Source organism: Trachymyrmex cornetzi, unplaced genomic scaffold, assembly GCF_001594075.2.
Source record: "Trachymyrmex cornetzi isolate Tcor2-1 unplaced genomic scaffold, Tcor1.1 scaffold299, whole genome shotgun sequence".
Taxonomy (NCBI): Eukaryota; Metazoa; Arthropoda; class Insecta; order Hymenoptera; family Formicidae; genus Trachymyrmex; species Trachymyrmex cornetzi.
In genome coordinates this window covers 1,294,027-1,307,782 of record NW_017297680.1, presented here as the reverse complement: position 1 = coordinate 1,307,782, position 13,756 = coordinate 1,294,027, and the positions used below count along the sequence as shown (strand labels likewise).

At 35.6% G+C, this 13,756-nt stretch overlaps 1 protein-coding gene across 1 annotated transcript in view; it reads left to right on the top strand.

Annotated features, from left to right (window-relative positions):
- Positions 1-13,282, top strand: part of LOC108762460 (GAS2-like protein pickled eggs) — a 73,642-nt gene extending 60,360 nt beyond the window's left edge. The window contains exons 4-8 of the mRNA XM_018509474.1: positions 3,065-3,266; positions 3,359-3,443; positions 4,202-4,604; positions 5,086-5,455; positions 11,978-13,282. Coding sequence (XP_018364976.1) covers positions 3,065-3,266; positions 3,359-3,443; positions 4,202-4,604; positions 5,086-5,455; positions 11,978-12,927 — 2,010 coding nt within the window. The 3' untranslated portion in view covers positions 12,928-13,282. The remainder of the gene's footprint in view (positions 1-3,064; positions 3,267-3,358; positions 3,444-4,201; positions 4,605-5,085; positions 5,456-11,977) is intronic.
- The last annotated feature ends 474 nt before the right edge of the window (positions 13,283-13,756 follow it).

Sequence of the window (13,756 nt, the reverse complement as noted above, 5' to 3'; positions counted from 1 at the left end):
CTTTATTGTGTATGTAATGTTGATTATGGCAGCTTAACTGTAATTTATTAGACATTATAACAGTTTTTAGCAGACACGTACAAAACTTTGCAGATAGTCGAAAGAAAAAATATTAGATAATATTTATAATATTGTTATTTTGAACAGTGTACTCATATGAACTACTGTAAATATTGATTATCTTTAAGAATTACTATAAAAATGCACTATTTATCAATTATTGGAGAAATTATGGCCTATGGCCATCTTTTCCGTATGGCCATAATACCCTAGTTTATCCTTTGTATCTTTTTTAAATTGTATTATATGTATTTTTAATTGTATTGTATGTATTTTATAACGAAATGAAAAATATGAAAAGAATATCTTTTTCTATATTTAGTTCGGAAATAATATATGGCAGCGATTTATAAAATTTGGATAAAAAAATTATTTTAATAAAAGGTAAACATATTTTTTTTAAGAAATAATTGAGATAAAGCGAGAAAATTTTTATTTCCACTATAAAATTATATTGTCTAATATAAATATTATTTTATTGAACTGTCTCATATATGTATATAACATTCATTTTTATATTGTTTCTTGACTTTATTGGAAAATACATTTTCAATTCCCCCAGTAATTTTTATAGAGAGATTATACACTTAATACATTAAATTCTTAAAATTAAGGGGATCCTAAAGTGAAGCCCGAACTCCGATAGGATCTATTTTACCGATAAAATGCGGCATATCGACATATCTTTATATACTATATACATCAATATCGCACTCACACAAATTTTCTAACTAACTAATCTTTCGTATTAAGTATCTAAACCTAATTTTAAGTACTCAACATTGATTGTTCATGTAATCTCTAATCCAAACCAAGATTGTTTTATACATACCAAGCGTATGAAGTATAAAACTCGTATATAAAGTAAACATTATTATGAGTCGACGTTAAAAGTTAGTAACAAAACTGATTTTTCATCTTTTTTTCGTTTTTTGGCATAAAAAATCTACCGGTTTATACTTTAATTATGGAGAAGGCTTTTTAAATCTGTAAAGGCAGTTAAAAAAATACTTGTTTGAAAAAATTGATAAAACAGATTTACTTTAGGATTCCCTTAAATACAATTTTAGGGATGTATTTAATTAATCAATATTTTATAATTAATGTATATGTATTACAAAACTTTTAAATATATGGTTTAAAATTTGAATACAAATTTGAAATTTTATAGTATGGACTTATAATCAGCATACTTTTATTTATCCTTGACTACATTATCAACAAAAAGATAAAAGTAATGATTCGTTTGATTTACATTTTTTTTATATATGATACTTCTATATTTTCTTTGTATGACGAATTATGTCTTAATTTTTTTCATTCTTTGATTTGACCAATTAAAGATCTTCTAAATTAAAATCATGACATTTCTCAATTAAGCATTAAAACACGAAATTTTTTATTTCTCAATTAAGCATTAAAAGACGAAATGCTCGCGCCATTTATTTTTCGATGGAAATTAAGTAATACTGCATAACGATCGTAATAATCGTAAATACAGAGACGTACACAAGCATGAATTGTTGCACAATTTTCTTTATAGGAACAATTTTATTTTATTATTCAGCGATAAAGAGACGTGAGTTACGCACTTGCCTATCTCTTTCTTCCAGTTGAACTCGTCAACTTGAATTCAGCGTTTCGAAAGTTTTCGAGATAGAGGAAAAAAGTCGCGCGCATCTCTTTCTCACATTTCTGTCAGAGAGGTGAAATGAGCTCGTTTCATAATAAGGGACGTTCTTTCAATTTTAAAGTGAATTGGGAATTTTAATGCGCGCAATTATCTCTGCTTTCTAATTCGAGCGCCTGCAAGACATCTGTGAAAACGATCCCTTTCGCCGTGCTGCTGATTGTCAAGTGAATAATCCGCCCTTCCTGGGATTTGACTTTATGAGACTTTCGAATGTCGAGTGTCAAGCGAACGAATGAAAAAATTCCAACACTTGCGAGAAGTAGAATCTGTGAAATTGATTATTTCTTAATATAAAACTAAAATGAATAAAACTGCTAAAGGTCAGTTTATTTCGCAAATTTTCATAGAAATACACCTATTTAACTGGACGAAAAAACTGCTAATAATGAGTTAATACAACTTTAGAGATTCGTGTTACGTGAATAAAACGGCGATCGTTATGTTTGCAACGTGCGAATCGGCTAACAAAATCGCGACGCGCGACCTTTCCTTCATTATGCCGCGAGCAGGAGCGACTTTCTCGTGAGGAAAAGCAAGGTTTCCCGGGCTGGTAATTGATCTTACACGAGCGACTCTGCGTTTTTGTTCAACGTGACTCAGCGAGCGACCGTCGCTGAAAGCGACTCGAAAGACGAACTCGAGCGGTTTTACCTGCTCTCTGCGGCCTTGTTAACGAAACGACGGACGTCTACTGGAACCCATCTTGGCATGGCTTCCAAGAACTTTGTTTCGTTCCTATTAATTATCGAAGGCGTATTCTCTCTCCTTTCGGTTCGGCGATATTTCTGTCCGCAAAATAATGCAATAAATAAACCAGGTTGAGTTTTGGTGATGCTTCAAAGAGAAGAAAACGATCTATCAATACAGTTTTATCACGTATGCTTTAGGATTCAAAAATCCAAATTCAAAAATATATCATTCGTGTTATTTCTCCAATTTAAAGAACATATTTGTTGAAATGTGCACAGACAAAGAATTCAATTAATGATTGAAAATATCGATTTATGTATTTGATATTAAAATTTTATATTTGAATGTTGTCGAACAAAAATGCTATACGTACTTATTATAAGAAGAATGTTATATATTGATTTTAAAAAGTAATGAAAACAGGAAATATATGCTCTTTGTGAATTTTTTTTATCTGTTAGAAAAAAAAGAAATTTAATTCAACGTTTTAATGTTATAAATATGCTGAAAAAGATTAAAGAAATTGAGAAATTCATAAAATAAATATCTTCTTTTTGTAATATACATATAAAATATTACATTATATCGTATTATAAAGCCGCGATTATTTCTTGCTTTCAGGTTCGCGACATAGTAGAGGAATGCACATGTCCGACACAGTTCCCGATGATTCATGTGGCTGAGGGCAAATATCGAATCGGCGACACCAAGGTTACGATTTACGTCCGGGTTTTGCGTAGTCACGTGATGGTACGTGTCGGCGGCGGATGGGATACCCTCAGCCACTATTTGGAGAAACACGATCCATGTCGATGCAGAAACTGTGAGTATCGCACTTGTTTTTATCAGATCCTTTTTGTTAAATAAGTTGCATCCTGACAAATTTAACGATCAATTTTTGTACCATTTTTTTAGCACACCGCTCGATGATCTCGGCGAAACTCATTCAAAAAGCTGGTGGATCCTTTGATCTCGGTAACGCGCAGGTGCATTATGAACGGTGAGCGTCTATCTTTTCTTTGTCACAGTTCAGTTTCAGTTTTAATTACGCATTCATTTAGTACCGCGTCATTAAAATTATACGACGTTAGACATTTATTTTTGGTCTCTTATACTATCTCGTGCAAGCTTGCACGAAGTGTTTTTGAATTTTAAATGGTGAAATAACAAAATTTTTATCATTTTGAAAACTCCATTTAATATTCAATATTCAATGCTAATCATATACGATTATGATCATCGCCCATCGATACGCCTATCTCTACGTTTTGAGTGTAAATACCATCCAGTTTGTAAATCCGATGTTGCATTAGCTATACGCTGTCTGAGCTATGGATATTTTATCGCAAGTCACTCTATATAGGATAGTAAAATGGATGCATAAACATAGTTGTGCATACATTATATAGCAATAGCTTACAGTACCGTCCGTAAGTGCGATAGATTTACATGAAAGAGAAATAGTCTTTTGTGAAAGCAGACTGTACCATATGTTATACCGTACCGTGTGTGTTATATCTCCTTCAATTTTTACGGGAAATAGGCGTGAAGTAACTTTACTAACATTGACGATTTTTCCTATAAATCTTCCTGATCTTATCTTAAGTTCACGATACTTATGGGCGATACTGTACACGTCGTGACATTTCGTCGCCATCGCGGAAACTGAAAATTTCTCGGTGCACACCCGGTCAGCACGACCTGGTAACGACCAACATCAATTCCACCGTAACACCCGGTTGTTGTTTCCGCCACCAGATCATCACCTCCAAGAACCCGACGAAGTTCCGCGTCGAGCGTCGGTTCGGTGCAGAATCTACAATCGGCGCAGCTGCACGCACCACCCAGAAGCATTTCCAGCAATCGCTCGCGATCGCCCACACCTCACCGACCGACGGCCGGCAACAAACAACAGCATCAGCAGCAATCGTGCGACGAGCAGAAGAAGCGCTCGAGAAGTCCGACGCCGCATAGAAAATTGCTGGCGAGCCCTAATCACCAGACCGACTTGGTGAAGCAGAGATCGAGGTCGCCGACGCCTAGAGCGAATCTGAGATCGAGAAGCCCGACACCGCGGAAAAACACAGATTCGTCCAGAAGAAATGCTAATGAAGAGGCGCGATCGCCAACGTATTACGGAAAACTACAGGAAAATGGACGAGTAAGTTTATCTTTTATTCTACGAAAGAAAATTCTAGAGAAAGCCTCACATAACTTTTAGAACAAAGAACGTTGTAAATTTTGATATATTTTAAAAACTTGAATTTTTTTCAAGACATAGCGGAATTACTTTTGAGTATATTAACTTAACATGTTAAAACTTCGTGACAATTTTTCGTTCTCTCTCTCTCTCTCTCTCTTTCCGCATTACACTGAAAGAAAAGTATTCAATATTTATGACTATAATTATATAATTACGGTTAGGACTCCATTTTTTGTAAGTATTCTGTTATGTTAGTAATAATAACTATATTTATATAGCTCTGCCAAAAAATATATAGTTGATACTGAAAATCATTGTAAATTATAGTTAAATTATGGTAATTGCACTCATTTTTCTCTCTCAGGGTACTCATAATTTTTTTTTTGCAAGCAAAATACACTGGAGAAAAGATACAATGGGACTTTTTTGCGCTGTTTAGGAGAGCGGTCTTAAGGTGCCGGGCGAGTTCGCGAAACGATACGTCGTGGAGGGTGGCGTGGCACGCCGAGCCGTTGAGAAGGACGACACACCAAAGTACGAACCGTCCATCTACAACTACAAGTGCAGCGAGGATTCGAGCGGTAGCCGCAGCCCGACGCCGAGCAAGGAGGAGCAGCCGACCCTCGAGACTTTCGGCAAAGACACTACGGCGAACACCCAGAAGTCGCCGCACGGTGACGGAGAGCACTCGGACAATTGCAGCGAGGTGTCCGACGAGGGTTACCGTAGTCTCGGTGCCGTCCAGTCATCAACCGCCAACGGGAATTCCGCCAGCACACAGGGCTCGCCCACGGTTGCCGATTGTCAAAGTAAGTGGACCCTACATACATATTGTATTCCCGATATCGCGTTCCGCACGGGATTTAATCAGTAACCGCTGCTCCGTATTTCGCAACAGCGAAAGTAAAACATTCGTTCCTTTTATGTATATCCGAGACACACACACCATCTTATTCAATGGTAAAATTGATCGTTCCTGTTCGTGGAGATTGATAAGGTCTCGCGACGTTCGTTTTCGCTGTTCGAGTGAATACGGCGATCAGACTTGAGTGTCCGGCGTTTGGACGTGCACTCGCCATCATCCGCGAGCGAGTCATCGAAATTAATAAGAGGGACAAGAAGAGAAAGAAACGGAAAAAAAGAGGGAAGGCGAAGGGGAGAGAGAAACAGAGAGAGAAAGAGAGACATGGAGGCACGTCGCGGTCGATGAACAAACACGCATTGTACGAGCGATGGAGGCGATGTCGCGTGTCAGGGCGAGGGACGCAAAAAAAAAAAAAAAAAACTAGACCGATGTGAATTGAGAGATTAAATTCGATTAGGCGATGGAGAGAAGCGAGAAGGTGCTTCGTACGCGAAAATAGAGAGAACGAGATCGAGCGTTCGCGAGCGGAATTTAATACTTCGCCGCGCGCGCGACGTTTATCTCCGCCTGTCGATCTCGCGGGTATATCGACAACGACAAATTAATTCCCCGGTAGAGGCGGCGCTTTACGCGACGATAGATGGAGGCGATAAATTCTCTTTGTCAAGAAGAAAGAAAAAGATATTACGCGCAGAGAAAGTTGCTTTGTGAAAAAAGCAAACGATCGTGTGATACACATTGAATATAAAACCTTGAAAATCGATCGATCTTTTACGTGTTTAAACTCTGTCAGGTTGTTTCTAAACAGGACATGCCATACGAATAGAACATTTGATGAAGTATCTAAAAATTTAGATAGAGATCTAAAAATAATTATGTTGGACTATCAAAATAATTAGATATCGAACTGACTGTCAGAATGTTGAAACTTTTTGCAGCATTGCTTATTATGCTTAAGTTTTCTACATTATTTTTGTCCAATAAAATTATTCCAATAATTATTTTCAGATCTGCATCTACCTACATTTTTAGATACTCCAGCAAAATTCTTCTCGTTCACAGTCGTGGTGAAAAGATTTATACACAAATTGCTTGTTTTTTCAATTTACTATGCTTTCTCATAACCTTTTACTGAAGCCATTTTGATAAAGATATGACGACGCGTCTATTTAAGGAAATTCTTTAGAGATTTCGTCACAGATAATAGCCCGATTTAAATATAATCTCACGGTTTATCAATGGTATATTTTCTCACGATCTAAAATAATTCGTTAATGCCATTTAAGCTTAGGAATAATTCAATAACGAGCAGAAATTGTAAAGATCTGAGAGTTCCGTTGGTTCATATGTATGCTTAAATGAGTTTGTAAAAGCTATCTTACGACCCCGCGCGATGAAAGTCCTAGTTTGCATCTCTAGCCGATCGAACTGTCGCATAAATCCCACGCGATTTACATACAATGTGCACAAATTATTGAGAATTTATACGAATCTACGCACACATACGCGCGTATATAATGTTTTACTATTTGAACGTCTCGCATTAATTACGTGTCGTTGACGTGGGATCGGGCGGGCCTTTATCGATTCATCGGGACCGTCTTGTCAGTTGCAAACATGAGGAAGATCTCGCATATACGAGATTCGATAGTAGCTCATGATCATGTCTCGCGTATGTTCGAACACGGATATACCGTCCCGCAAATTACCTCGGACTCTCTACAAATCGTTCACGGGTGCCTGACCCGACATTTGGACCACCCTGCGGACGATTAATATTCAAAATACACGGACACGCGGAGCGCGTTATAAAACCGTTCTGGGCCGGGCTGACATTTAGCCGGTGCTACGACCGCCGATTATGCGAGGGATCGCTCGAAGCGTGGGCGATCTCCCAGCAACCTGTCCTCGGAACAATCGCCGCCGGTCGATCCTCGATAACACTCTCGTCGTACGCTCTCGCCTTGAACACACGCGAGCGTTCGTGTACTTACTCTGGGCACTCGACTTACTTGACGCGGTTGACGCATTGCCGCAAGTGGAAAAAGTTTGCGGCGGCCAGCCACTTCGATCGCTCCGATGCTTTTCCTCCTAGCAAGTTGAACGGACTGGGACGATTCTAACTTAACCCAGTAACCTATTCGCAGAGAGTGACGCGAAAACAACTTTTTTAAGGGAAAACTTATTGAAACTTTATTTCAAGTTTTCCCTTTAAAAAGTTGTTTTCGAAACATGACGGTGAATAATAGGATGTTTGTGTTTCTGAACAACTTGGAATTATGTGTTTGTTGCTTAACTAAATTGAATTTCTAAATTTCTTTAAAATTTGTGTAATGTATATATAGTTGTTTATTATTGTAATATTGTCTTTTATTTTAATATAAAAATAAAAGTTTATAATTTTATTTCTGAATTCGACTATATCTTCCTTTATCAGTTATTGTGTTTAAAGATTGATATCTAAACACTCATACAATCGACAGAAAAACTTATTTATCTAGATAAGACACTGGAGACGTTTAAATACGATATTTAAAATAATAACGTTACTATAAATGCGAATTATCTTAGGATTCTTTTTGAGCAATTAGAGAATTTATTAGAATAATTGCAAAAATATACTATGTCTGATTACAAAGATCACTGTGTAAATTTTTACATCAAAACATTTATATATGTATTTATATATTTTATTTGTTGTATATTTCTACTTTTTCCCTTATTTGTATATTTTATATTTATGTGTATACACTTTAGATTTTCTTTTATATATTCTTTTATTTTCAGTGTATATTTTTCTTCTATACCTACAAATAATTTTGTGTAGACTATAATCATTTATTATAAATTTTAAATTGACTCACGGTGTTACATCGTTCTATCCAATTCTGGATACGCGATCGAGATGAACTTTCGCGTTACACATTTCACGAGAAATGAAAGGACAATCCGTAGGCGTTCTAGGCAACAAATGTCTTATTAAAATTTTTTTAAATTAAGAGATATACGTAAATATAAGCTTTAGCTTTCACTATCCCCCCTCCTCTCTCTCTCTCTCTCTCTCTCTCTCTCTCTTTCTCTGTTTCATCTACATCAAATATGTATAAGGATCTAGTTATTTCTATTTTGCTTATTAATTTTAGATTAGATTATATCTTAATTTCACTTATCCTGAAATGTTTATCACACTATCACTTAAAAATATTATATATATATATATGAAAGTGTGTGTAGATACGAAAGTATATAATGTGTAAATGCATGTAAATGACCGCAGTGTACTAAACTCGGGTGTGTAAGCTCGCCAAGTCCAAATGACTGTACGGATTCATTAGATTCCTGTGAGATTTTGTTGTGATTTACATGAAGCCGCCAGAGGCAACCTTCGATGACTTGTTCATTTACATCAACATCTCTAATTTATGCGAAGGCGCTAGAGCGCAGGTACTTTTTGAAAATGTGCATCGAGGCACTTGACTTTTTTTAATGGCAATAAGATATGCACGCAATGTGCTCTCTGATGCGCGTCAGCACGTTCGCGATACCGAGCGTTTCGCTTCGGTTTCGAAGGAGATCTGCGTTCACTCGGGCGAGAGAACTTCTCCTTGGCATCGAGAGTAAAAACAAAATCGCGCGATTAAGACCAGCAAGCGAGACAACCGTGAAAGTATATTAAGACTGTAGTCATGAAATTTTTTTCGGATGCAGGATTAAATTGATTGTTGATTAAATTAATTGTTTTCTTGGAAAACTTGCAATGATTAACTTGTAGTTGTGTATGTTTCAGTAAGCATATACTGTAAATATAAAACTTTCAATATTATATCTGTATATCACTATTCAATAATAAATCCAGTTTTATTAATACCATCAAAATAAAAAAGATAAAAACATCGAAATTAAAAAAAATTAAAAGTTATAAGAAACTATTTTATGTGAGTTGATTTTAAAGAATGTTTATTCGTTATGTTTTACATGAAATATTGTTGAAAACGAGATCTGATAACGATGTGTAATTTTTTAAGGTAGCAAAAAAAATTTCACGATTTCACTCGATTCGTTCCAACGTTCCTGAGCGCGTCGTCGTCATCTGACAATCAACACAACATCGTTACTTTGCGGTAGTTCCTAAATAAGATGAAATACAAGACGGTTAATTTCTCATATTACGTTTTGTTTTGCCAATAAAATCATTTATTCTTATATTACGTTTAATATTTTAGAATTCAGACATAAAATCGATGTTTTCTGTCTATTCTGTTAATGGAATTTTTTGTAAATGAAAGATAAGTTTATTTTTAGAAAAGAATATTTTTTTCTGCAAATAAAATTGTAGATCCAATGATATAGATAAAAGATTCAGAAGCTATGTTAAAGAAATCTATAATTTTCTCGTTATAAACTACAAATCTCGTAAATTATGCGTTTACTTTTTTTATATATAGGTACTATTAACGTCTTATACGATATCAAATAGATATCGTGATATCGAACCTAATATTAACTGCATTTAACAGAGAACGTCAACGCTGGTTTCTTCAAAACAAATTCAATTCGTAATTCATTTGCGTAATTTTAATAACAAGTTCCAAGGACTCGTTAGATCGATGAATGTTGAATCCGGTTTGACCAGCAGCGTGTTACTAGGACGAGATCTCGAAATAGATTTTCGATTCTCGGATTTTAATTATAAGTTATATTCGCGTTCGCGCGGATATACGTATATCTGCTGTAGCTCCAACCGGATATGTTAATATTTATACGAACGTTTTTGCGTTAGCGTCGGTTTGCTGACCGGATTAAAAAATGCAATGCGTTATCGAGAATCAATGACTCTTCTAACTAACAAGGATTAAATTTAACGTGATCAGCGAACCGTATTTTGGGGAGTTTCTTTCAGAATCAGCGAAAAAGGTTCTATAATTATCCTATTTGTACGTTTGTTCTGACAAAATTGATGCTAACATTCTGCCATTCTCACATGACATCGATACATGAATTAAAAAATCTAATTTCTCTTCTTCCGCGAAGAATGGACTTTCTCTATAGTTTAAACGTGGGTGAGTACAAAATGTGCGAAAATGAAATGTAGGACGAAAAATGCGGCATAGTGACATCACCTCATGAGAGAGAAACACGAAAGTCTATTTTAATATATAAACATATTAAGAAATAAGTTTTAATTCATAAATTTAATTTCTTATGTGAAAAACATGCATTTCTTATAATTCTAAATTGTGCAAATTTTGTTAAAATTTTGTGAAAATATAATGTAATTTCCTTCATCATATTATTTCTTCAGCGATAGATAAAAATATAAAAAATACGTATATTCAACTTGATAATAATAATCTTATACATATTATAATATATAATCAGACGTCCTGACAATATTGATGAGTTTAACGTTAATAATAATAAACACGTAAATATATGATCAATAATTATTATATAACATAACATAAATTATATGAATTTAGTGAAACGTAACTGTAACATCTATATATTATAAAATTTTGCATAACGAGTTACATAAAAATTATGAACTCAAACTCGTGTTATATAAAGCAGAAGTAGAAAATTTATGGTAATCATTCCTAGAAGTTTTAATGAAAGATTTTATTTTGCCTTGGATTTTATACTTGTTTTCGTCGCAGGTGCATGAATTCTTGCCGATCGAGAGAACCAACACTTTCAATTGTGTCAGGGCCTGTGTTCCTTTACCTTGCCTACATTAAATGTGCTAAAAAGAGAGATTGATTAATTGATCGTTAATATTTTTTACTTCTAAGCTATACGTGTTCGTGAAAATTGACACCTTGCGATAATAAAAAATATTCAGTTCACTCCTGAATATCAATTGTTGTGCACAGGTTTATCGAAAATGTCGCTATAACGACGCTAATAGGCTGCTACACGGAAACGACAAGACTCGAATGCTAATTACAAAATTGTGTAACATCTGCTTATATAATTTCTAGTTTCTAATTTTTAAATGACAGGAACAGAGAGATTTTTTTCAGAGATGTTGAACTTCGGTGAGCTCATTAATTGTAGTGTAATAAATTCATGAATAAAATAATAACAATGTTATGAAGATAATAATGTTATGAAAATTGCGCATGACGTAAAAATAACAAAAATACATATTAACGTTAACTTGTTAGAAAATATATTCAAAAATTGATTCTATTTTACATCTACATTTATTTAAGTATTTGCTAAAATTATTAGTTATACAATGATGCATAACATATATTTATATATTAAATTCTATATTTTTTCTATTTTCTAATATGAAAAATAATTATCTAACATTTTCCTCATTTTAATTTTTGATCTATTCTAAGTTTATTTGAGTTCCTAGCAATCAATATCGAAATCGCAAAACAGTTAATCAATCATGAATCGCGAGTAAGCTCCGAATTTCCAGCGTAAACACGCGTCTTTTCTTTTCCTGTTTCAGAGCAACCTCCAAAAGCGGAACCCGAGGAAAAATCTGGTGTGGAAACTGACAGCATTGAGACAGGGCTGCGTAAGGTAGTTCGAAAAGATAGGCTGATGAGTCCTTTACGAGTTTCGTCCCCGTCCAGGAGCGTGGCATCCTCGTCGACAGGCGACAGAACTCCACGTGCCGGTTCCATTGCGCGAGAGAATAGTAACTTATCTAAAGCATCATCCGGTAGCAAGACGCCTAAAGACAGTAATTCCAGTCCGGAAGGTAGCCCACTGAACCGAGGAGGTTCGATTCGCAACAAGGTCAACGGAAGCTACGGAACGCTACGAAAGTCAACGCCGACCGGAAGTCTCAGTAAGGTGTTGTCGCCGGTAACTGCACCCAAGTCCTCCAAAGCGCCAGTCGGTAGTAGTGCCACATGGAATGGCCGACAGACCAGACGAAGAGCCAGTATTCAGTCGGACACCTTTTTAGATCCGAGATCTACACCGGCCACGTGTGTCACGACGCCGAATTTCTCACGAAAGAGTCCGGGTAGACAGAGCCTGCAATCCCGGCCAAGTCCGAATTTAGGTATCCAATATGATAGAAACGGCAGGAGGATCAGGACTTCCACTATGGGAACTGCTTCCCTCCAATCATCGCCCACTAAAGTGACGAATCCGTTGCTCGACCAGATCCTGCAGAAACTGGGCGACTTGAAGGACGAGCGACAGATGGTGCATAAACTGCAAGGCCTCTTGAGAGACTATCAGACTAGCACGACCGACAATGTCGTGGATATGGACTTTGCCAAAGTGTGGGTGGATAGTAACGGGACGATGACAGTGCCGCAGGACATTCAGGTATCAGTTACTCCCAGAAAGGACCCGAAACCCCAAGAAGGATGTTCGAGGATACCGGTACCTCGTGCTCTCTCCTACAAGAGACCGATGTCCGTGGCGTCGGACACCGTTTGAGGGTGGTTCTTCTCCTTTAGCCACGAGGATCGAGATATACCAGGTAGCCTTCACGTGTTAGGCTAAGTTAGACTGATCGAGTAGGTGCTGACGTCAATGAGGGCAACCAGGCGCGCGCGTAAGTAATTGCGCTTCTCGTCGTGCTTGATTCTTAATTCGATTTGATAGATAAAGTCGGACGTCTTGATCATAATAAGGATAGGAATATGTTTTATAGTTGAATGAAAAGGTATTTGAGGAATTCAAAGATCTATAGCTTATAGATTTGTAAAAGCGATGAGTATAATCGAGAATGTATATGAGAACTGAATTTTATTGTATGCCGATCATTTTTTAAAATAAATTATTTATTTTTACAGCATATTATAAAATGTCTTCGGTCAGTAGTTAAGGTAGAATAAAACAAATTAAATTGTACGATTAACACTTTGTTGATTAATACTGTTAGTTTTTGCTTTTAAGATTAATAAAAAATATTTTAAGATGCACTATCATCTTTCAGAAAAGTTAAAATGATTCTTTGTACAGGTTACAAAAATTGAATCATATCTATAAAATTATTTTCTAACTACTTTTGTAAATTTAACAAGTAAAGTTCTAATTCAAGAACTTTTGAAATTTAAATTTTTATTAAAATCATTTTGAGATTCCAACTAAATTCCCTAAAATTTAAACTTCCACAAGTTTCAATATTTAAACGTCTAAAAATTGTAATAACATTAAATATCTTTCTGATGTTTAAATATTTATATTTTACGCTCGAGTTATCGACGTTTTAAGCATCAAATAGTTCGATGTTTAGAACGTTGCTTTCTATTTTTGCTCTTTG